The sequence below is a fragment of the Lissotriton helveticus genome, chromosome 4_1 (assembly GCF_964261635.1).
Source record: "Lissotriton helveticus chromosome 4_1, aLisHel1.1, whole genome shotgun sequence".
Classification (NCBI taxonomy): domain Eukaryota; kingdom Metazoa; phylum Chordata; class Amphibia; order Caudata; family Salamandridae; genus Lissotriton; species Lissotriton helveticus.
The window spans coordinates 1597391227-1597417166 of record NC_136063.1 but is presented as its reverse complement, the minus strand read 5'-3'; the positions used below and the strand labels follow the sequence as shown (position 1 = coordinate 1597417166).

General features: G+C 47.2%; 1 protein-coding gene across 2 annotated transcripts in view; it reads right to left on the bottom strand.

Moving 5' to 3' along the window:
- Nucleotides 1-25940, bottom strand: part of ELMO1 (engulfment and cell motility 1) — a 1412865-nt gene that overhangs the window by 1041169 nt on the left and 345756 nt on the right. For both annotated transcript variants that reach the window (XM_078688215.1, XM_078688216.1), the window contains one exon: nt 11923-11995. In XM_078688215.1, coding sequence (XP_078544341.1) covers nt 11923-11995 — 73 coding nt within the window. The remainder of the gene's footprint in view (nt 1-11922; nt 11996-25940) is intronic.

The following is a 25940-nucleotide window of genomic DNA, read 5'->3' as shown; positions in this document are numbered from 1 at the left end:
GAACTACTGGGACCTCTGGCCGGTCCACTCTGCCGATGATGGCAGGCTATCTTCGGTCCTCTTGTGGGATACTTGCTGGCTTTGCGGTTTGTTGACCCTTGCTTCGGTCACCTCCTTTTGCGACCCCCGGTGGGTCGGCTTTTGGTGCGGCCATCTGGCTGGCCGGCTTCTTGGGTGCGTCACGTCGTGCGATTGTCCGGGATACTTCGTGTGACCGTCTGGTTGGTCGGCTTTTGGTGCGGCCACCTGGCTGGCCAGCTTCTTGGGTGCGTCACGTCATGTGACCGTCCGGGTTCTTCGTGCGACTGTCTGAGGGGTCGGCTTTCTTGGGGCGACCATCGGGGTGGTCTTCTGCGTGAGTCCTCACGCTTTGCTGTCTTCGGTGTGATCGCTGTTCGCTCCGTTCCGGTGCTGTAGCGTTGGCGCGCTTTTGTCCGCGCTCTTCTTGTGCTTCTTTGGGCGCAGAGGGTTACGTCACCGCTCCGAGCTTCTTCGAGTTCAGGTTGCTTCCGTTGCTTCACGGGGTGTGCTTGCTTTCTTCCTGGGAACTCTGGAGCAGTGTTGGCGGTGTCGCGCTTCCTCCCTGCGTCGCACTTGCCTGGTGGGGAGTCTTGGGACCCCTGTACCTTCGCGTGTTGGTGCTCCTTTCTCCTTCCGGCAGCGGTGACAGCCTGTGGCCACTAGGCGTCACCGTGCTTTCTGTCAGGGTGGCTTCAGTGCTTCTGAGGGATTGGGCTTCTGCTCCGTCGTCCTTCTGGTGCGTGGAGTTTCTTCACTCCTTGCGCTTCCTGCGCAGTGCCGCGGTGTCCTGGTGGGGCTTCTTTGCCGCTGTGTGGTGTTCCTGCACCCTCACTTGTCAATGCCCCCTTGTTGCAGTCACTGGGTTACATTGCTGTAGGCTTGTTTCGTGCTGCAGTCCTGGGTCTATGTTGTTGCAGGCTTTTCCACTGCTCTTGGGGAGCCCTGTCGCTCCTGCACGTGTGCTGTACTTTCCCCTGGCTTGCTGTGTGCTTGGCCCGCAGTTTGGGGACCTGGCCACTAGGTGGCAGTGTTCCTTATTGTAGTGCTTTCTGGCCTCTCAGGGTTTCACGTTGCTGTGGAGTCTTGAACTAGCAGGCCTCGGTGGGGCATAGGAACAGAGGGCGACTCGTGGTGAGTGCTGCCTGCACCCAATGTCCTCAAGCTGCAGACACCTCCTCAGACGGCTGCGCTGCAGTCGGACCGCCTCTATCTTTGCGGTGAGTCTCTCAGTTCATTTTTGCTTGTCTGGGCCGGGCAGGCGGGCAACTCTGCAGGTTTTCTTGCTGGCCTCGCTTCCCCTCTCCTCCGCCGGCTCGCTACTCACATGCCGCGCGGGGTGGAGGAGGGGCTGGAATTACTCACGGGGCTGCTTGCTCACTAGGGGCCATGGGCACACTTGGTTATTCCTTGTCGAGTGTGGAGGAGTGGGTAGCTACTCCACTCTCCACTGTTCTCCCAGCGGCCTCCCTGCCCCTTGCTGTATGGGCTCACCTTCTGCCCGCTTCGCCTCTCTTTTCACTCTTCCTCTCCCCCGCAGCAGCTCCTTCACTCACGCGCTGCCGGGGGGTGTGGTAGCGCTACCGCCGCTTATCTCGGTGCGAGGTGGGCGCTCACGCCCGTCGCCGTCGGCCTCTCCTCCCACGCGGGTGGGCTCCGCTGCAGCGTGTCTCCGCCTGGCAGCTCTTCACACGCTGCGGGCGCTTCCTTCGGAGACCATTCACCCCTCCGCCTCCATTAACACACGCGGCGGATGCAGGGGACGTCTCAGGCAGGCCACGGGTGGGCTCCGCTGGTCTTGCCTTTTGCCGGGAGAGTTGTGGGCTGCCATCGCGTTCGGCAGAGCGCCTTTGCTATGCGGGTGGGCTCCGCTTATCACACTGTCAGGCGGGGGTCGCTTCTTGCTTGCGCGGCCCCCCAGACATTCTTCAGTGGCCCGGCTTACCTCAGGCCCACGGGCCTCTTCGTCAGCGGGGTCAGTGGCGGCCGACGCGGGTGGGCTCCGGTCGGTCCGCTTATTAACGGGCACAGTTGCGGCCGGTGCAGGTGGGCTCTGTCCGGTCCGCTTTCTCTTTCGAGGTGCTCCCACGGCAGTCAGCACTCGGAAGGGCTCGAGAGGTGCGGGGTCGGCTCCCGGTCACCTCTTGCTAGCCATCTAGGCCCGGGGCTCGTCACACGCCCCGCGGGCCGCGCCGATCCGGTGGGGAGGGGGCGCGACGTCGTCCAGCAGCTCTCTCATCTTCTTCCCCCACGACGTTTTTCATTTGGCTGTGGCACGCAGGGCACAGCTCCGCCTCGTCGCCATTGTAAGGTTTAGTGAGGGCGCTAGGCCCTCATGCTGGGGATAAGTAAATGATACACGGACACAGTAGTATGGGGATAGGTAATGGGCCCAGAGTACGTGCGCTCGGCCCCTTTATTGGCCAGTGTCACATGACCTGTGACGCCTGGTGGTGGGTGGGTGTTAGGTGTGAGGTTACAGAAAAGACTCAGACACTAGACCGTGTCTTACGTCAGTACAGGATGCTCCTTTGCTGGGGCAGCCATGCGCTTAACCAAGGGCGTAACACAGTCCCTCGCGGAGCGGGGGCCCCCAAATTTCAGGGGGTCCCCTCAGCACAGGATTTTGTCTGCAGAGCTCCCGATTGAGCCCGGAGGGGGCCCCTCCACGCGCCTTGCAGGGAGGCCCCCTCAAGTTTCGCTACGCCAGTGCGCTTTACAAAATCTATAACATAACAAAGTAAAGATGGGGAGAGGATGTGGCATCTTTGGCGACTTTGAATCTTGGGAACCAGGTTCGAGTCTCGGCGGCAGGCAACATCCTCTTATTCTGGGCCAATCATGTAAACACCCCGTGCTTGACCCTGTGTAATGTGACTGTCGCTCATGTAAATACCTGCGGGCTGAGTTCGCGCTATGTAAAACCGCAATTAAAAAAACACCTGTGGAGGAGTAAGGCTTGGAGTTATCAGACGACACTCAATTTTGCTATTCCATTCTCCAGTTGTCCACAGCTGAACAAAAATAAGATCATTGTGTTCCCACATTCAGATACATGGAACGAAAATGTCGTGAACAGTGCTTACCCATGCACTATGAAAGATACTAAAGAGCTTTTGTAGCTTAGTAACCAAAACGTGACTAATATTTTATTTACGTGTTGATCAAGCCGGTGACTAAATCGTACATTAGCGAATATAATTTGATGAGGTTTTACAGCAGCTCAAACAGGGACAACAGTCTTTCAATGCTCTCTACTCTGAAAGAATAACCGCAGGAGGGGGCAGGGAATCAATGAAACACCCGGTGCATTACAGTGAAGGACAAACATATCATTGTCGAAATGAGAGGAAAACACGTGACCGAAGAAAACAATGCCGGGTACGCTGAAGGAAAAGCGTCGACACATTCCCATGAGTCACACGTTAATCACAAGTACAGAAACGTCTATTTATGCACAAGCAAAGCAGTCACACAACAAACAGAATTAAAAAACAACGAAACAGAGCAACTACTTGTGCCAGGTATTTTTGCAAAAGCTATATAGATTGTATAATTTATGACAAAATCCTGGCAGTGGGTGTGAGGACGAAGGGTCATATTTAAGGTGGATTTGCCCGTTCCACACCCTTATTCCAGCTACCCTTAAAGAGGATTTACGTTAGTTTATGGGGATATAAATTATAATATTTTGACGACCTCCATTTAGTTAAAAACCTCTCTGGGACCAGCCACAGTCTCCAACAGTCTAACTCTTCACCCCAACCTGCAGCCTGAGAGAGGGCGAGCAGGGGATTCTTGCCCCCACTCTTCCTGGGTATGGTGGTGGCAAGGGGACGCTTTATATGTTCTGTAGTCTCACAACAAGCCCCACCCGCTTCTTCATTTCTTTCATGTCCATTTTATCCCTCATCCTTTGAGGAGTAACACTGTGAAGTAGTTGTCTACAAACAGGGCATAAGTCCTAAAAAAAGAAGTGGGGGGGACGCTGTCACCGGAAGTGACGTCACAACAGGAAGTGACGTCACGAAAGGTGGCTTACACCATCGGGCTCATTGCCTCCTCTCGCTCACCCCTTAGATGCGATTGCACCTGAGAAGCCAGCGCGTGAGCAGCGTGCTGTGAGCTCCGATCTCGCCCCAAAGAGGCCAAAGAGTGAAGTCCAGCTGTTTGGCAGGGGGGACGGCATCCACCCAGTAAAATAAGTGGGGGGATGCCGTCCACCCGCGTGGTACCCAGACTCGAGCCCTGTCTACAAACAACGTCTATCACCCTTTGCCTCACTATGTAAATGTACAGATTATTCAGCAATAGATATGTACTGGGGGAGGATGATCCTAATAATGTCAGCTAGAATGTGTGACGTAGCGAGCAAAATAACGATGGAATAAACCCAGCTCTATGACTGGGGGTGAGTGTTTGTAAAGTTGACACACTGTCCACCATTTTATTTTCTGACGTTGCTATATGTGCCCTAAGTGGCTAAGAGTATGCCCAGACGTGAGTCCCTTGCTCGATGCACCATTTGATTCTAGCTAGCATGGCTGATGAGGTGATACCCCAAAACCGGTCCCAGGATGCTTGTTTCCGGTCCAGGGAGGACCAGGCTTGGCTGTTCCCACGGGGAGCAGGGTCAAGACTGATTTACATTTGGCAGGGTCCAAACTGAGGTGACGTGGTGAGCAAAATAACAAAGGATTAAATCCAGATCTGTGACTGGGAGGGAGTGTTTGAAATGTTTAAACAATCCATCCATCCTTTTATTTTGTAATTTAGCTGGGTTATCAGCCATATATACAGCGAATATTTCGATTGTCGTGCACTAGAGTTCTTGTTGCAGGTCACCTTATTGTGAGTGGAGCGGTTGCTATTGTGGATGCAATGGAAAATCTATGGTACCCGATGGCTGGGGATGGACACTTTCAAAACATTGCACAAGTCAACATTGTGAGAACAATCACTTGTAAAAGCAGAACTGGCGACCAGCTGGACTGAATGAGCTTTTACTAGGAGAAGGATGATGCATTGTTAAAGTGTACTTCTCAGGGCACGATCAGTTTTGGTATTATAGCTGATGCCATTAAGTAGTTTTTGAGTAATATTTAAGATGCAAATGAAGTGATATATAGGATGATAGAGGTGAATATGACGATCAGTCCATCTGAAAAATGTTGTCTATTCTCATGATGTGCACTGGCACCATCTAAGGCATCCTCTACAGCCAAATGCTCTCACAGCAAGAAAATCTAGGAGTGTGAAGAGTGGAGGCATGCTGACGGAGGGGGTTGGTGACTGGGCTTACTGTGCAAAAAGGGGACCGCTCACTGTTTGCACTGATGAACATATGGACTAGGTGTGTGCCTTGAGTAGCCAATGTATGCGTTCTTAGGCACACCAGAAGAACCAGACCACCAGAAGAATGCTTAAGATTTTTACTGAATAATAAGGATTATACAGATGTAGAAGTTAAATGTCAAAGTCCTCACCCACCAACCATACTGCATTATGTATAACAAGCAAATTACTAGTCCTCACTTAACTTGCGAAACCTCATGAAATAAAGCTCAGACGTAGACAAAAGTAAATAAAAGAAATGTCATGGCCTCCCCTCCTCTGAATTTCTAGGGACTCTTTTCCCACAAAAGCATGATTGTGATTTAGACAACAAGCATTTAATAAGAGAGCATCGTGACCCTGAGAACCCAATAATATTTTCACATGACGTTAAAGAAACAATGCATCAACTGTAGGCATCTAAATGTCATGCCAGGCACTTTCTTCGAGGCAAAGAATATTACAACCCATTAGCTCCTGTTTACCATGTTGGTCAGTAGCTACTGTTTTCCTGGCGAACTTCCGAAATCATGGGGATATTAATTAATTTCTTTTTTACATTTTCCTAACAGAAAAATATAATTGGTATTGGGCACTTTTGAAAGTATAAATCCAACTTTTTTTCTTCCAAAAACTTTGCCCTTAAGCAATTAGTCTGGTCAGAACTTGTGGCAGTGCCGGTATATAAAATGCCTAATTTTTGTATGATTCCAACACAATTGTATTTATATTTCTTGCGTTGCTTAAATAACTTGACAAATGGAAAGGTTTGTGATTCACCCCATGCACATTTTGCAACTAGTCAGACTTATTCCCTCCTAGTACTTTACAGGTCTTGATAACAGCGGTGCCCGCTATGTGAAGTTAAAACTCACAATATATTGTAATATGCGGTTGCAGCAGCTCAGACAGTGGACAAAAGAAAAAGCACTAAAGCACTCTAGAACCAGAATAAACCTCACAGAACAAATTTTATGCCATTGTTATACCCAACGGGTAACCTACAATTATTTACGTGTGAAAAGGAGCATTGCTTAATCTTTCAAAACAAAATTCCATTTTACATGGCTGATAAAAACCTATAGGTTCTCTAGTACCTAAAAATAAGAGAAACCGGTCTTTGAATTTGAAGATTCAGCAGCATGGTTAATATGGATGCAGAAATTTGGTCTGACTTGAAGCAATACTTTCCCGCTTGGGATATTAGTGAGGTAGCCACACCTTTTGCAGCAAAAACATACTTGCCACACTCTATTACTGTCTTTTAAGAAATTTACGAAGAAATTCGCCAGCACTTCCACAGTCATAAGACCTTCTTTACCTGCTATCTTGTGTATGGTTTGTGTAATTCGTATATTTAGTTTTGTGTCTGCTCGGTTTTGCGTAAAGTTTTCCATCTGCCAAGAAGCAATAGAGATATATATAATAGTGATCTCATGTGATTTAACAACCGTCCGTAGATGTAGTAAGGGGGGGACCAGAATATTGATGGAGGATAGATCTAGTCTTGGGGTGGTGGATTTCTGGAGGCTTTATGCTGGAACGTGAATGGGCTAAGAGTTAAGAGAAGGCAACGCCTTGTTATGCAATACCTTAAAGATAGCCCAGACAGGATCCTCTTGCTTCAAGAGAGGCATTTGTTACAGTCTGAATGTAAGGCATTGTTTGGTAAACAAAGATGGGTCGCCAAGATTGTAGCTTCTGATCAACAATGTGCTCGAAGGGGGTGGCCATAATCCTGAAGGTAAATTCTGGTGTAGAGCTGATTAGGTCGCAGGTGGATGACCGAGGATGCTTGGTAATAGCTGAAGTCAGGTGTCAGGGTGCTAAATATACTTTAGCCAGCTATTATGGTCCCAATGAGGACGATATTTATCCGCTAAATAACCTATGTCTTGCTCTTACAGATTTTGAGGCCCCCCTAATACTAGGTGGAGATTTTAATGTTCTTTTAAATAATAAACTAGACAGATCTTTCCCCAGGGACACAGATAGCGGCACCATAGGTTAGAGCTCATCTTGCTACAATATTAAAAAAATCTCAACCTTTGTGATGTTTGGCGGAAACAAATGGTCGATGCTAGGGAGTATTCTTTTTATAGCAAAAAAAAGTGGTCATTACTCTAGAATCGATTACATTCTCATAGAACTCCCGGAATTAGGTAATGTCAGGTTAATTGAATATCTGCTTATTCATCTCTCTGATCAAGGGGTAATAGCTTTTAACTTGGGTCTTCTATCAGAACGCATCTTAAGGAGACGGACCCTGAATAAGAGACTTCTCCTTCAAACTTTTCTTCCTGGCTTAAGAAAGAGGGAAACAGCTATCTTTTTCAAGCACTCTTTGGACTCAGCCCCCAGTGGAGAAGTGTGGCTCACTGGTTAGAGGAGGCAGACCTGGAAGCAGAGATCAGCCCGGGACCAGGGTTCAATTCCCGGCTCGGCGGGGTCTTGAGTCCTAAAATGTCCATGGACTCGACAATTCTCGCTCCGGTGCCTACTCGATTCACGGGTTCACACTCTGCGACTCTGGGCAATAGCTTGCTTAATCTCCACAACGGCCTCTCGCGGCGGGATGCCTGGCTTTCACCTTGCGGATACCCTGTCAGGGTTATCTCACAGGGGAGTACCAGGACGGGTTCCCTAAGCAAGCGCTTAGAAACCGCTTGGTGATTTGCGCTATATAAATTCCTGTACATTTACATTTATATATAGTGTGGTATGCCTTTAAGGCCTGGCCGAGAGGGACCATGAAGGGCATAGCTATAGGTTGGGCTAGATCCAAAAAAAAGAGATGGCTGATCTGGAGGGGCAGCTAGCAGAAGCTTAGGCAGTATTAAAGTCTGGTCAGGCCCACGGTACAGAGAAAGTTTATTAGGGAGGGTTCAAGATCTCCAGTTGACGTTCAGACTTAAAACGGAAGAGATTATCCTCCAGGAGTGGGAAGTAAGTAAAATGAGGGATTTTGAACAATGTGAAATTGTGGTAAACTCCTTGCTATGAAGAGTAGACTAGAAAGGTCAACTAGTTATATTAGTAAGATCACAGTGGGTAACCAGGTTATGGAGGATAAAGGTAGTGTTGAACAGGCCTTCATGGAATTCTTTCAAGGTCTATATCATGAGGATCTACCGGATAAGAAGGAGGTAATAGATCTGTGGCTTACTGGTAAACCGCTTCCTAAGCTGAATTCGGATATTCAAAAACACTTACTCAAGAAATAACAGGGAGCTAGTTATCTGATATCTTAAACAAGGCAAAGAAAGGGAAAGCTGCTGGACCCGATGCGGTTCCATCGGAGGTCTCTGTCTTAATATCCGAAGAAATCATCCCGATCAGGGTGAAATTGTTTAATGAAATTCTTGGAGACATTTCCCCTTTACCGGACTCATGGAGAGATGCGGTTATCACACTAATATTGAAACCAGGGAAGGACCCAACACAGTGCAAATCCTATAGGCCGATATCACTGTTAAACTGTGATTACAAGAGCTTTTCAGGGATTTTGAATGCCAGGCTCTGTAAGATCGTGGAGTCTGTAGTTCATGAAGATCAGAAGGGATTCCTCCCAGGTAGGCATATGCTGGATTTGGTCTACACCTTAATTGGTGCAGTTAACCTGGCAACGGCACAGAGTGCCCCCGTCTCAATCATATCTGTCGACCCAGCAAAAGCTTTTGACAGAGTAAACTGGTGCTATCTGAACAGGGCCTTGAAGGCTTTCGGCTTTGGCGATATGTTTAGGGGAGTACTCAGGAAAATCTATGAAGCACCCCAGGCTCAGATCTTGGTTAATGGCTGCCGCACTGCAGGGTTCCCACTAGAGCATGGTCCTAGGCAGGGGTGCCCATTGTCCCCAATTCTTTTGATCTGTATATAGAGCCTTTGGCTCAGAGCTTAAGGCAGAATGAAAAGATTGGGCCCTTACTGTAGATGGGTTTGCGAGAAAATTAGCATTATATGCCGACAACTTGATTTTATTATCATCAAATGTTAATTCTGCCCTAGCTGAGTTACTCAAGGAAGTGGAGATTTTTGGGAGGTTATCTGGTTATGAGGTTAATAACGATAAAACTGAGATCATGGCCTGGAACATCGTAGGTCAAGGAGTTAGGCTATCCAAGGAGTTAAGATACCTCGGAGTAATATTAACTCAAGATTTCAAAGATATTACTGAATCCAACCTTGAGAGAGTCTCAAAGGAGGTAGATGTTTTACTTAAGAGGTGGCAGAATATCCAGTTATACCTTTATGGGCGGGTCAACCTGGTTAAAATGTGTGTCCTTCCCAAATATGCTTATTTTTTTTAATAATATCCCCCTGGAGTTCAATAAAGCTGAGCTACTTAAAATACAGGGCCGATCTCCTCATTTATCTGGGCAGGCAAGGGGATCAGGTTGTCTTGGAATAAACTAAGGTGTAAACTCCCTCAAGGTGGTATGAGTCTACCGGACTTCCAGTTGTACTGTTGAGCGTATCGACTAAAAAACTGCAGGATTTTACTTCTTAGCCGGACACTTCTCTGATTGGTAGTATGTTTACAGCTATGTTGATGGATGTAGGGGAGGTGGGATTCATGTATAAATTTGGTGCCCCTATATTTTAGAAAAAAGTTTGGCTGAAGATACTGTTTGCAGAGGCCAAACTCTTGTCGGACTGTCGGGCCTGTCTGGGACTGTCTTATAATAGTGAATGGACTCCAGTTTGGGACTCCCCAGGGACACCAGAGTGCCTCTTGGCCGCCAATTCCTCACACTAATCCATGTTCAGGTCTAGGGATGGATAGTCTTCAGGGTCCAGTGGCCCATACCAATCTTCCTCAAGTCCTAGCCCATAGGAACAGGACTCAGGCTCTGGCCTGGAGGGAACGTCTCCAGTCGGTGCTGAAGTCAGCATCAGATGATGCCCCTCTGACTGCGTGTCAGAGTCCGGGATAAGAATGAGGATGTCACCGCTGGAGGGCGCCGACGGCACTGGGCGCATCAACAACTAGACCAGTGCAGGGGAAAGTCAAGGTGGCCTGACTGGTCCGGATCAATCTGTGGATCCTAGGGGACCTGACTGGCACTGAGGGCGCACCCATCATGCTTGCATAAAATGTTAAAATACATTATAAGACAAGGAGGGAGCATGACAGGGTCTTAAAGGCAGCAAGAAGGGAGAGGAATGTGGATTGGTAGGAGTACCAAGTGAGAGAGAAACCATGTTTGGTAAAATAATCTACATTTTTTATGACTTTCAAAACAATCCTATCCCCCCCACCCCCCTCCCCCCCCGAAGCTATACCCCTGTCTCAAGGCATTGAGGTGCATGGCGCGACAATCGATGGAGGTCTTGGTGGCGTGGTCGCACTCAAGACACCAGAGACAGATGAGGTGCAGGAGATGGCCAATCAGCTTAATGAATGGTTCACCAGCAGTCAGGGTAAGTACTGCAAAAGGTGTGAGTGCAAGGTGGGCCGTTTTAACAGCATTATAATACCCCATGATCATGTTCCCTTGGCTAAAGCGGATAGTTGATGTGGAGTAATGTGGGCTACTGAGCACAGAGCAAGGCTTTTTCATGGTAAATTCCTATCACTTTGCTGTTCACTGGCACTGCTGTCTTGGTAGTTTATGCAGGTCAGGCTCTGCTGTCTGACAGTGCTGGTAATCAAGGTTTTCCTTGCCTGCCATTTGCTTTCTGAGACATTACAACGTTGACTAATAGTAGGCTCATTCCACTCTATCTCACTGATTGTAAACTACCTCTTTAGAAGTTCACTAATATTGAACCATAGAATATGCGTGCCGGATGAGTGGTGGAGTGCCACTAAGCACATTGGAGGTCTGAGATTGAGAAAGCAATCAGGAAGCAAACAGCAAGCCAGCAGCTAACCGGCAAGGCAAACTAAAATCTAACTGACTGAGACCAGGCTATGGCCCAATGTTTTAGGGAAACGGGTATTGGTTCTGGCTCCCTGGAAGAAGGAGAAAGTCAACCCCACATCCACTCACCAACAAAGACTGACTGCAGGTAAAGATTTTACCTTCTTACTTAGACAACACCTCTTCAGGAGTAAGATAAACACTTGTTCGAATCATCAGTAAATTACACATGTGTAATTCAGAGCTTCATCAAATCATCAGAAGGCTTACACTTAGGAAGGCCTACGACAAAATAACATTGACAATGCTTCTCAAACTCATAGCCAGGCAAACAATGCAAAAATATTAACTTCTTAGATTCATATGTCATCTTTTGTTTTGCAAACCGACTTCTGTACTGTGTGGAACTGTACTACGTGGACACCCCATTTGCAAAACATTTAATTAGATTACTGAGGGGACTCCAGGCTGAAGATGTGGTCACGTTAGATCAGAGAATATTCGACATAAGTACAAAAAATTAAGTAAGCAATCACATGCACATTTCAAAGGTCATCTTCAAACAAAGTTGGACAAACAACAAGACAGAAAATAATGATAGTACAATGGGAGAGCTGAACTACAAGTTAAGAAAGACTTTTATACATTTAGATCTTACTTCAAGTCACCTTTTTGAAAAAGAATTTCCAAAACATTTACTTACTTTTTCTGTGATATAAAAACTTGTGCCGTCAGCATGCTGCAATGAATAGTTTTCGTGGTTTGGGAGAGACCACCTGAAACAAACAATACATTCATTAGAAACTGCACTCTTTTTCAACTAGGTCAACACCAACAACCTACTAGCATAAGATGTGATCAAGAACAATAAAAGACAGGATGCATACACTTATTCTGAGTAAAATAACTTCAAAATGGAAGTAAGAGCCAAGGTTTATGTGTATTGTACTAAAAGGTAATCTGTATATCTCAGGAATACGGTAATGGGATATACCGTTATCCAATAAATACAATCTCTCTGTTGATTTTAAAGCAAAGACCCTGGAGAATCTCGTCTTAATTCCTAGTAGCTGCAACACAAGTAGCAGGCATTTCCCACAAAGAAATGCAAGTTAAGTTCAAGCAACCCAACAATTTTAGAACTCAGAAAACAACACACTAGAACACCAAAGCAATTACTAAAAAAAAGAGAATACATTAAGTAAAAATACATCAATATTCTCAAAAATGAATAAGGCTAACACGAGATGTGAGTTTCTAAAGTTTTTAGGCAAAAAGCACCCAAAAAAACATAAAGTGACAATCAATTCACTGTTTACAGTTGACCAGCATCAAGATGCGGAATCAGGCAAGGTTGGCAGACAAAATATCGACTTTTAAATATCGACATAAAATAATGTTGATGTTTAAATATCGAAGGGACATAATATAGAAGGTAATTTATATAGATATTAATATCGATGGGACAGAATTTGATGGTAAGTAATATCGATTTTTTTAATATCGATGTTACTAATATCGATGTTACTAATATCAATGTTACTAATATCGATTGTTCTATGATGTTTATGTATACTATTATGTATGTAATATGTATTTTATCTGTATTTATGTAATTTAAGTAAATTTTGTATTTTAGTACCGTAGCGGGTTGTGGGTTTATAGGGGAATAGGGTGGGAAGTAATTTAATTATACTAAATTAATTATTAATTTTTAGGAGTTATAAATTAATTTTAATTAAATGGTAATTATTAATTGGTAATTAATATTGATTAATTGATAATTATGTTCTGTAGTGGGTTATGAGTTTATAGGGCAATAGGGTGGGAAGAAATTTAAATGTAATTAATAATTTATTTTAATTAATTGTTTTGTTAGTTATATTATTGTTTATTAATTGGTATTTATTGTTAATTTATTTTTAATTATTTATTGCTAATAATGTTTTTAATAATTATGTATTGGTATTTGTAAATATTTTATATTTATTTAATAGTAAATTTTTTAAAATATTAATATATTTATAAGTATGTTATTTTTAACTTCTACGCTATCCAACACTTTCCCTACTGTTGCCATCTCTGGAGTGGGAATAGTAATTTTTATCCCTACACTATCCAACACTTTCCCTACTGTTGCACTCTCTGGAGTTGGAATAGTAATTTTTACCCCTACGCTATACAACACTTTCCCTACCGTTGCACTCTCTGGAGTGGGAATAGTAATTTTTACCCCTATTCTATCCAACACTTTCCCTACTGTTGCACTTTTTGGAGTGGGAATAGTAATTTCTACCCCTACGCTAACCAACACAGACTTTCTTTTTTTAATTTGTTTTACATTTTTATTTATATTATTATTTTAAGTGTATACATTTATTTGTAATTCATAATATTTTTGTTTATTTATAAGTTATTAAAAATAGTTGTAAAAGTTATTAAGGAAGTATAAAATATGTATTATGTGTATATTATTAATTAATGTTTCATTAAATTATGTATATTATTAATTAATTTTAAATATGATAACATATTTGTAACTATGATCATTACATTTATAAGAATTATTTTATTTATATAACATATTTTTTTAATAAAAAACAATATTTTTTAATTACGATATTTTTTACATCGATATTTTTTTCTCGATAGTTTTTGTACTTACCTTGTTAGAGATAGCATGTTGATATTTTTGTAAACTACATTTTTGTTGCGATATTTTTGTAGGTCGATATTTTTGTAATCGACATTTTGTCAGACATTCTTCAGACAAACCGTGAAGAAGCATAGGGTGGATATTTTCACCAAAAATTGCAGTTGAACCAGCGAAAAAGCTCATAGTAGGACACAATTGGTTTTACTGCCAGGCTAGGAATCAAACTTCGTGGGCAAACCCCAGCAACTTCTTGACAAAGTCTTACTTTTCTACTACTGTTAGAAAAGTTCTTTCTGATCAGCCCAGCAACCACAGGTCCTCTGGTTAGGCTTTTAGGCACAAGAACACTCTAGTCAGGGGTCTTGCAAGGTCCAGTTCTCAACTGCACATTAGGAGTCATCCTGTTTATGTGCCTGCTTGAGCAAGCAAGCAAAAGGCCAGAAACTAAGAAAGCAGTTACAGTCCACGTGGGTCCAATTGAGGTTAGGAATCATCTTTCTTGCAGCAGTTATGATTCTTAGAGTACTTTTCTTCCAGCAAGGCCTTCTTCAGGTGCAGTCTTCCCAGGTCTAGGAATTTTCCAAGGATTATGCAGTTGAGCTCCCAGATTTATCTTGTGCACTGGACACAGATTGAAGACATTCTGCTAGACAATCCCACTATTTGAGGTAGGGTGGGAAGGGGTGGGTGTGTATATGTCCATGTGTGTAACAAAGATATAGTTGTACCTTAAATTTATAATTTAAGCAACACCTCCAAATTAAGTTAATATAACTGGTGCTCATCCGTACACACTGTTGGCTACTTGCTAGACACACAACATTAACTATAACGTGTGCCTTATCCATGCACTGCTTATACCCTTTCATATTACATCACTTATAGCATGTTAAATAATAGCATTACTAACAAGACTCATGATGTGTAATGAAATCATTTATAAAATACAATGTTTGGTAGAATGGCTAGTTATAGTTAATGTAGTGTGTCTAATGAGTTGGCAACAGTGTGTACAGAGTTGTCCAAGTTATAGTAATTTGAAGATGGTGTATTAATTATAGATTTAAGGTAGAACTATAACTTTATAATTTCTAGTGTTTGTGTAGTTTAAATTTGGTATGTAGAGAAAGAATAAATACAATTTTCCTGCCCACAACTAAGCTTTAACCATTGTTTTTTTCATAGAACTTTAACGATTTTTTAATAAAAGTGTTTATTTGTAGAGTGGAGTGTCGTTGAGTGGAGTCTTATTTAGTGGAAGGTCCTACCGTACCAAAGAGGAGAGTATCATAAGATGGTGTAGAGTAGAGTAGGGTAGAGTAGAGTATGGTAGGAAGGGTGAAGTAGAGCTGAGTATAGCAGAGCAGCGCAGAGTTAAGTGAAGTAGAGATGAGCAGGGTAGTGCAGAGCTGGGTAGAGCAGATTTGGGTAGAGCAGAGTTGACTTGGGTAGATAGTTGACTTGGGTTGAGCAGAGCAGAGCTGGGCAGAGCAGCATGGTGTAGAGCAGCGTGGCGTAGAGCAGCGTGGCGTAGAGCAGTGTGGTAGAGTGGCACAGAGTGGAGTGGCATAGAGAGGAGGGGCATAGAGTGGATTGGAATGGCATACAGTGGAGTAGCATAGAATGAATGGAGTGGCATATAGTGGAGTGGCATAGTGTGGAATATTACAGCGTGGAGTGGTGTAGAGTGAAATACCGTACAGTGGTGTGTTGTACAGGAGAGTGAAGTGACGTACAGGAGAGTGAAGTGACGTACAGGAGAGTGGAGTGGCATACAGGAGAGTGGCGTACCACAAAGTGTAGTGTAGAGAAGTGTGGCTCAATGGTTAGAGCGGCAGACCCTGATGCAGTAGTCTGGCCGGGACCAGAGTTCAATTCCCGCCTCGGCGGGTCTCGGGCTCAATTTCCTCGGACCTGATAATTCTTGCCTCGGTGCCTATTCTAATCATGAATCCCACTCTGCACCTCTGGGCAATAGCTTGCTTAATCTCTACAACGGCCCCAACAGCACTGAGGATGCCTGACTTCACCTTGGGGGTGCCCAGGAGTGGGCTCCTCACAGGGAAAGGCCAGGAAGGGTTCCTCGGCGGTATTCGTACAAGCGCAGAGATACCTACGGGTAGTCGTGCGCTATACAAGTGCATAATCATCATTTCATTACAGCAGAGTGGAGTGGGGTACAGCAGAGTGAAGGGGCACAGAGTGAATGGGCAAGCCTTCACTTTTTTTTTTAGCAAACTCATAGCAGGTCTTAATGCATAGACAACTCATTGGGAATTTGTTCTCTTTTGCACTGCTTTCACTTTTTCGTACAGGTGAAGCTCTCAAACAGTTAATCATATCGATTTCTATATCCTCATAGGTTCAAAGTGGTGGAGCCATTTCTCCTACTTAGAGGGATGAGGTGGAATGTAGAAAGCTGACAAATGGATTGTCCAATGGAGAAGAGCATAGCTAGTCTCGGTATTAATAGAGCTTTTTTCCGGAGGTTCGATTTGTCCGGGAAGAACAAGTTGCAAAAGACAGTTATGCATAGATTCAAAGGGAGTGCATATCAGGTATGTAAGAACGAAACTTAGGCCCCACAGTGGCATCACAAATGGTGTTTGCAGGACCATGTGGGTCAGCCCTTTCAAGATGCGCATCATAACAGGTGATTTACAGAGTGATGTCTGAACAGGCAAATATAAAAAGGCAGAAAGATCACCATTAACTGTTGCTACAGCAAGGCCTTGATGGGCTAATGACAATCAAACCAAGATGTCAGACAACTGTGCATTCATTGGTAGGATGCTGTGGGAGAACACCAGGCAACAACATTTTCCCAATGTCCTGTATATGCCGTTTTGGCAGATGGATGCTTGGCTACCAAGATGACACCAAGCACTTTAGGAGGGAGATCAAAAACCATTAACTGACCTCGTTCCAGCTCCATGGATGGAGATGCAGGTTGTGAAGGCTCGGATTCAGGACCGGGCCCTACTGCTGCAACAGACGATCTTGCTGAAGGGAGCCTATGGATTGGAGGGTAAATGTTCATGGCCAGTAAATCCAGTAGCATACTCTACTCGCCCAGTGAAGAGCCACCAGGATGATTTAGAACCAGTCTTTTATTGATATTTTTAAGCAATCTAGGCAGGAGAGACAAGTATGGAAAGGCATACAGAAGTCCTGAGCCCCAATTGAGACAAAAGGTGTCTCAGAGGGAGAATTGCATTGGGAACTCCAAAACACAAAAACATTGACATTGCACGTTCTCTACAGTGGTAAAGGGATCTTGCAAGGGTTCACTCGATTGTTGGAAGATGCCCTGTACCTCTAATTGCCATTCATGATCCTCTTGACAAGGTTGACTGAGTTTCTCTCCCTTGACATTTAAAGATCCTGCCAGGTGCTGGGCAATCGTAGTAATGTCCCAAGCATTCAACCACTTCCAAGGATGTAGATCCTTCTAGCACAGGTGCCACAGCCCCACTCTGCTCTGTTTGTTGGAACACCACATTTCGATAGAGTTGTCTCTGATAACCTGTATCCGTTTTCCCTTAATGTTGAGGAGGGATGCCATAAATGCCAACCATCTGCCACTGGTCCAACTGAAGTCAAACAGCCACCACTGCAGGTCTTTTGCAGACTCCTCCAACACCTGGGTAGACTCGGATAGATCCTTTGGTGCTGCACTCACTGAGACTTCTGATCCCAATGAAGAGATTGCATGTTCCACCTGGCGTGGTTGAAAAGCAGGCTACAGGAGGCCAAGAGCCTCACAGTTGCTCTCACTGAGACCCAGGTCAAGGTTTTAAAAAATCAGGATCAAGGCTTGAATGTCCTGGACTCGTAATGGCAGCGGGAAGACTCCGAAAAGTACTGTCTCCAGGATGGGTCCAAGGAATTGCAAGCCGTTGTGAAGAAGTAAGGTGTGGTGGGAGCGGAGCTTGCCAGCGGCGATGGCAGATGCTTAATTCCTCAGCTCCGCGTCGCTGCCTCTAAAACATCCTAAATTATCCTGCATTGGCTTGCACATCGACCCTGAAGCGTCGTTACCGCAGCCTGCTGTGTCCCTGCCACTAGCGGTGACCAACACAGCGCGCGTACGCGCTGACTAAGAGCTTGGGGACGGAGAGGAACACCGCGGCAGAGAAGGCCCCAAGCCGCGGCCCCGGGTGATTTTCAGGCCGAACGGCGTGCTGTTGCGTGCGGCGCCGGGGGAGCGCCGGGGGTCGGCGTGGGCTGCGCCCCGGAGGCGAGGAGTGCCAAATCCTTCAAGTCAGGAGGGGGAGGCTTACACCATCCGTCCCCCCCTCCTCCTACGCTATTGTCTCTGGACGTCTGCCGAGTGCGGTGGGCCCAGTCACCCCCCCGGGCTCTGTTTGCCGGCCGGAAACTGCATTGATCACCTTGGCTCTGGCGGCCTGACTACTGCTGCACCCCTCTGCATCCCTCCCACTAGCGGAGACCTGCACAGCACTCGTACGCACTGACTCGGAGGTTGGGGACGGAGGGGAGCCCCCCGGGCTCTGTTATCCAGCCGGTGGGAGCATAGACCACCTTGGCCCCGGCGGCCGGACCACGCGGAGGGAATCCACAGGAGGGAGGCCTAGGGCAGGGCCATCGCACGACAACGGGGGCGCAGTCTGGATACCTGCGGTGCTCGCCCCGGGCCGCCCCCTCCCTCGGTGTGCTCGAGGACAGCACTGGCGTGGCGCGTTGCTGGAGGATTCGAAGGCCTAGAGCCTGACCTGGCGTGCCGTAAATAGTGCCAAAACCAACGAAGACTGCAGCATTTCTGCCTGTGGGCGGACAGGCTGGGGTTCCTGGATCACCGTAGAGGGGAAGACGCCCCCCCCCCTTGCAGGCCTGGTGGCACATCACACCTAAGAACTAGAGACTTGACGTTTCCGCCTGCGCGGCCGGATTGCCCTGGGGCCCCTCTGCGGCCTAGTGAGGGAGTGGCGACACGCCGGACGCCCGTGATACCAGGTAGAGCTCTTGGAACAATCTTGTGCTGGGTTTCTCGGCGGGCATTGAGGCGACGTTGCCCTTCTGGAGTGGATCCGTTTCTTGACGCCAGTGTGCTCTCTGGCTGCGGAGAATACACAATAAGACGCTGACATGGGGAAAGGCAACAAGACCCAAAGCAAACTTCCATTTGAACAGCGGCATGCCAAACCCACGGTCTCCCCAGGAGGCAGACAAGGGCGGTCTGGCGAGTGGAATGGAGACCACCGACTACTCGGACATCAAAAGAATGCTACTGGCCATGGAAAAAGGCCTACAAGACAGCATGGCGTCGATCGGCTCCAAAATAGACTCACTCACCTATCGGATGGACCGTATGGCGGAGCGCGTAGACAAACACGTGGAGCGCCTGGACATGTCCGAACGTCGCCTCACTGAAGTCGAGGAGGCGCAAACTGAACTGGACTCAGACCACAAGAAAATTGGGAAACTCATGCAGGCACTCCAAGAGAAGACGGAAGATTTGAAAGCGCGCTCGAGACGATCCAACATACGCATCACGGGAGTGCCTGAGACGACACAAACTGGTATAGTGGAAAAATTTGTGGAAAAGTTCCTCGTCACATTGTTGGGTGAGAACATATTCTCGCCTATGTTCATAGTGGAACGCGCACACCGCTCCCTTGGCCCACGTCCCCGTCTTGGGGCGCAGCCGCGCCCTATTATCGCCAAACTCTTGAATTACAGGGACAGGGACGCTGCGCTCCGGTCGGCCAGAGACAAGAAGACATTGCAGTTCTAGGGCTCGGAAATCTCCCTATATCCTGATTTCACCGCGAGGGTACAGGAGGAACACAAACACTTCGTCCCACACAAGAAACAACTCCGGGAACTTGGGCTGGATTACGCCATGCTATACCCGGCGAAGCTGCAAGTTAACCGGCAGGGGCACTCCCATTTCTTCACGGACCCTAAAGCACTTCAGCAGGTGCTCAAAAGTTGGTCCAGGACACAATGCACAGACTCCAACAGCCAGGTGGACTGCGAGGAGCGCCGAAGTCAGCTAGATGAACATGAGTAGGACGCCCTTACGCCCGGGGTGCAGAGGATTCAGTCTGGGCCCACCTTGATGGGGACATTGAACCTGACTGCTGCCCCTTCCTGGAGACGCAGAGCCTGCGCGATACCTCTGACGGAGCATCTACGCCTTGAAGGTCCTGTTTATAGGTGAGATCCAACTGAACCGTGAGTCAGGCAGCGAGGTGCCCAGTGGGGCTGACACTTGTTAGTTTGCATGGGCAAGCGCCGGGGCAGCGCAGTGGACGAGAGATAATGGCTGAGCGGCGTCCAACGGATGCAAACTAAATACGTTTCATTTAATATTGATTATTGTGTGTAAGCTGATGTAATTGCATGGCACAGCGGCCACTTAGAGCGAGGTTGTTTGTAGGCACTGACAACATCACACTAGATAACTGCCTGGCAACCTTGGCCCCCGTGCGTAATGCACTTTGAATGCCTGAAGGGGGATTCTACAGTTGAGAATCTAGTTGGGGTTAGGAGGGGAGGGGGACATTCATGCGAGGCCTTGTTGGGGTTGGTCTGCTGTGGGAGGGGGGATGTGGGGCTCTTGAGCAGGGGTAGTTCGGGGTATGAAGGGGGGGCACGGTTTCTGACACTGGATAAGCCAAAGACTTTGGGCACAGGACAGACAATCACTCTTAACATGGACTTACCTAACCTTAATGACTGACACGGCCGACGCCAGCAACGATACGCACGCACCCAAGCTCAGGGCCCTGACTTGGAATGTGCGAGGTCTGAATGACCACCGTAAGGTCAGAAAGGTCCTTAGCTATTTGCAGCGCCAACACATAGATATCGCTCTACTGCAGTAGACCCACCTCCCCATGGCCAGCAAAATGCTACACTACAGAGGGTTGAAAGATAATATAACGGCGGCTGGTTTTACATCACATGCCTGGGGAGTGCTCACCTGGGTAAACCCGAAGTCTGGCCTCACCTTGCACTTGCTGAGAGCAGACTCGGAGGGTAGATTTGTAATCTCCAGATGCGTAGGACCCAACATAGACGTAGTGATTATTAACACCTACGGCCCCAACCATGACTCCCCCGACTTTTTCCAAACCCTAGCTGCCATTGCCAAACAATATGACACTGAGCGTATTCTGTGTGGGGGGGGGACTTCAACCTGGTCATTGAACCCGCGCTTGACAGATCGGCGGGCCCTCCCTCGATGGCCGCCCTAGCCCTGAGAAGCATCAACACGAGTCTAGGCCTCGAGGACGTGTGGCGGAGCAGACACCCAGAGCGAGGAGGATATACCCACTACTCCGCATATCACGACATTCACACCAGAATAGATTACTGGCTGACTGCAGCCTTAATGTCGGAGCGGGTTAGGGACTACAGTATTCTTCCCAGAACTCTGTCAGATCACTCACCAGTACTTTTGGTGCTGGACTCTCCAGGTAAAGCCATCCCGCCCTTCACATGGAGATTCCCTCCTTACTCTCTCCTGGACCCTGTATTTAGAGAGGAACTGGCGGAGGCCATAGACGTGTTCTTTGAAACTAACTTGGGTTCTGTAGACAGTTTCCAGGTAGTCTGGGAAACGTTCAAAGTATATATCAGAGCCATAGCAATGTCCAAGCACTCAGGAGTGCTTAAGTCCATTAGACAGAGACTGACTGACCTCGAGCAACCGCTTGCTACCTTAGAGGATAGACAGAGTAGTCAGACTCACAGCACGGTAGGGGAAGAGATCAAGACACTCCTTGCAGAGTATCATGAGGAAGCAGCCAGAGAAGTGAAGCATATGGGAAAGTACGCAACAGCGAGAACGTACGGGGAGGGTGAGAGACCTAGTTCAGTCCTAGCCAGAATTATTGGTGGGAAAAGGGGGCGGCAGCAAATCTCAGAGATTAAATCGGAAACCGGGGAGGTGCTGACGGAGGAAGCGGATATAGCGCAAGTCTTTAAGGCCTTTTATACAGAACTATAAAGGTCCAAAAGCGGAGACCTTGAGGAAGACATCACTGACTACCTTGACCACATAAATATACCCTCACTGACAAACACGCACAGGGAACTCCTGATGTACCCGATAGAGAAGGACAAAATCACTGAAGCACTGGCGGGTATGAGATCTGGTAGTGCATCGGGGACTGATGGCCTCACGGTGGGGTTCTACAAGACCTTTCTAGACAAACTACTACCACACGTCTCTACGCTCTTCGATGATATCTGTGTAGAGGGCAGCATGCCACAATCTATGAGGGAGGCGCTGCTGGTCGCAATACCCAAGCCAGGCAAGCCGTGTGACGAGTGCTGCTCGTACAGGCCTCTTTCCCTACTGAATGTAGATACTAAACTATTTGCTAAAGTGCTAGCTAATCGTTTGGCGCTTCTGGCGCCTCAACTGGTCGCCCCTGAGCAGACCAGTTTCATCCCCAGCAGGAACCTGACCTATAACATCCGCACAGTTCTGGGCACGATGCAACATGTGCGGCAAGATAGGAAGGCACAAGCTGTGTTCCTAGATATGGAAAAGGCGTTCGACTCAGTGGAATGGCCATTTATGCGCCTGGTGCTGCAGCGGATGGGCCTGGGATTACCATTCCTCCAGATGATAGGAGCACTGTATAACAGCCCGCGGGATAGGCTCCGGCTGGGCAAATTGGTGACTGATGACTTTCCCGTTTGCAGGGGCACTAGACAGGGGTGTCCGCTTTCACCCCTGCTATACGCTCTGGTCGCTGAACCACTAGCCTGCGCACTCCGTGAGTATCATGGCAATGAAGGCATAGGCATCCCTACATATAAGATAGTGGTGTCCATGTACGCTGACAACACCTTGCTGTACGTTCGAGACCCTGAAAACAATCTAACTTCCGTGCTGAGAGAGGTGGTTCGCTATGGTGCCTTATCAGGCCTGAAGGTCAACTGGTCAAAATCGCTAGCATTCCCTTTAACCACCATCACGCAAAATATCGATATGGAATACCCACTGCAGTGGACTACCAACACAGTCAGGTACTTAGGAATACAACTCCATACTGATGCGGAGTTATTATTTAGAGCAAACTATGGCACGGCCTTCAGCAGGCTAGAGGACGAAGTCGAGGCTTGGTATAGGCTTCCACTCTCCCTACTAGGACGAATATCCATAATGAAGATGGTCGTATTACCCAGATTCCTGTTCCTATTTATGACCCTCCCGATAGTACTCCCCAAATCTTTTTTCAAGCAACTTACCCAACTCATGATAAAGCTAGCTTGGGCAGGGAGACAACCCCGAGCCAAGTGGACTCTACTCACGTTACCCTCCAGCATGGGGGGCTTAGTGCCCCGGACTTAGAGCTTTATTATAGGGTGGCGCAGGCCGCACACTTGCATACCTGGATTCACGGCGAGGGCAGTATTCCACACGTTAGAATGGAAACACTCTTTGCTGGCCCTCTCTCGCTCCCGTCCACGATTTTTCGGCCAGTTGACCGCAGAACCGACATACTGGACTCAATAACCGCAACTAACCATGCATGGCATAACCTTCTACAACTACAGGGCGGCGCCCTGCTGTACACCCCAGTGATGCCGAAAGACTGGGCCCGGGGGCTGTCTCCCATTAAAGAAAAAGGAGTCGTCCATGGATTACATAAGATGGACATTAAAGTGGCAGGAGACCTTTTCCAGGATGGGGTAGCCAAAACTTGGGAACAAGTGGCTACTAACGGAGCTGATGCTTCACTGCTGACCCGCTTCCAATTCCACAGGGTGCGCAGCGCCCTTACAGATTAGTTGGGTGAGGATATGGCTGAGTCGCCTGAGGTGCCAGAACTCACGTATGTCATCAAGGCTGAGTCACCTCAGAAATTGCTGTCCAACCTATATAAGATTGCGCAGGCGCACAGGGAAAACACGTACACGAAGGCACGCCTGGCATCGCAAAATGATCTGCATATAGTTATATATGATGAGATGTGGCGATACTGCTGCACTAACAAGAAGAAGTGATCCCTGAACGGCAGGCACCGACTAGTTCACTTCAAGTTCCTTAACAGGGTGTATCACACGCCGGCGCGGTTGCGCAGATACGGCCCGCGTGACACTGCGGACTGCGAGAGGTGCCACGCCCCTGACGTAGATTTCTTGCACCTGGCATGGCAATGCCCGGACATATGGGCATTCTGGGACAAGGTCTTTAATGAGATAAGTGGAATAGCATAAATAGACCTTACACCTGACCCGGCAATAGCACTACTGGGATACACCAAGAAACTCCCCAGAGCCGTACGACGATTAGTGGACATGGGACTGCCCATGGCTAAAAGGGTAGTGGCAAGTTGATGGATGAGAGGCCCGACACCCACTCCTAGGCGCTGGGCACGGGACATGTTATACTGCTGCATGCAGTCTGAGAAATCCAATGCTACCACGCAGTCTCCTGGATCCACAGCAAACAGAACTTAAGTTAATGAAAATATTTTAAACGTGTCCTTCGGCCAAGAAAGCATGAACTTCTCCTCAGAGAATAAACAAGTGGTCTTCTGGGAGGAGTTTGTGTGTGGGTGTCCTATCTGGAGGACCTGGTAGGAAGAGTAGGGAGTAACCATGTACCACAACCTGAAGCGTTCAGTGGTTGGATCGATGCTCCTTCACCTGGGAGGAAGGTGATGCTTCCTCCCAACAGGGGAATGTATGCATCAGAGTGTAAATTAAAGCAGAGTTGCGGCAGCCGTGGAGGAGAGGAGGAAGTTGGGTAGTACCCTGGGTACCTGGACAATGTCGGCTAAATACCCAACCTCTACCACGAAAGGGATAGTAAGTCTGTTCAAGATTGGGCTGCCTCTGCGGAGGCAGAGCTAACCCTAGAGAGCGAGCAGTAACTTTGCTATTCTTAAATCTTTCTAAGGTGGAGTCTGCTTTCTCTTCAAACAGCCTAGATTTGTTAAAGAAAAAGCCCAATTAGGGATTGTTGAACATCGGAAGAGAAGCCCGCGGAGTGAATCCACGTGTGTTGCGGAAGCACCGTACTGCTACCAACTGCCTTACTCAGACAGTCGGTTACATCCAGAGCCGAGCAAATGGAGTACTTCGCTGCATTCTAGCCATTCGTGCTGAGGTGTTGCAGGGTTGGCCATATGTCACCTGGGACAGCAGGCAAGATATCTACCACTATTTCCCACAACGCATGCAAGTACCTCCTTAGGAAACAAATAGTATTACTGGACCAGAGGGCAAGCTGGCAGAAGAATATAAATGCTTGGTGAATGTCCCCATGTGTTTTGACTCCCTGTCAGGAGGAGTTGTGGAAAATGCATTCGGGTTAAGGTGACTCGAGAATGCCAGTACCACTAAGTACTCCCGAGTGGGGTACTACAGTGGACAATAAGGATCCCTGGGAGCAGGTCTATGCCGCTTTCCCTCTTGCCTATTGCCCAGGGGGGGCAATATCCTGGCTTTGACCACCATATTATTTTATTTATTTATTTTATAAGTGTTATAGCCTTGTTGAAAGGAAGTATAGGTTCTCAATTAGTTTGGCTTGGGTTGACTACTTGTCAGAACATTTGTTTTCACTTTTGTTTTGGGTATGGTGGAGTCCATATATTCTGCCACCTTCTTAATCACTGTTGCAAAGAGGAAAGTCTCTTCTGTTGTCATGGTTGGGTTTGGGGAGGAAAGCCCAATGTCAAGAAAAGAGCCCAGCCCACTGGCTTCCTGCAGGTCTAAAAACAGGTTTTGGTGTTACAAGACAGTTAAATGGACCAACTGGGTAAAACCGATTTTACCAATACCAATTTTAGGGCTAGAGCACATGCACAGTAGCACTGATTAACATTGCCACAGGACACACAGTACTAAAAACATCAAACAGGTTCCACAAGAAGTCAAAAAATCTGGAGTGGCCTTGCAGAAACAGCACATTTGCTGCAGTATTTATTACAGGCAGGGCTACTTCTACTTCAAACGCCGTTGCAGGCTGATTAAAGTACAATATACACCACAACAGCATGTATATTAACAGCATTTCAAGCTCAGCCATAAGTAAGTTCGCATCACATTTGCATTTACTAGCTGGACTA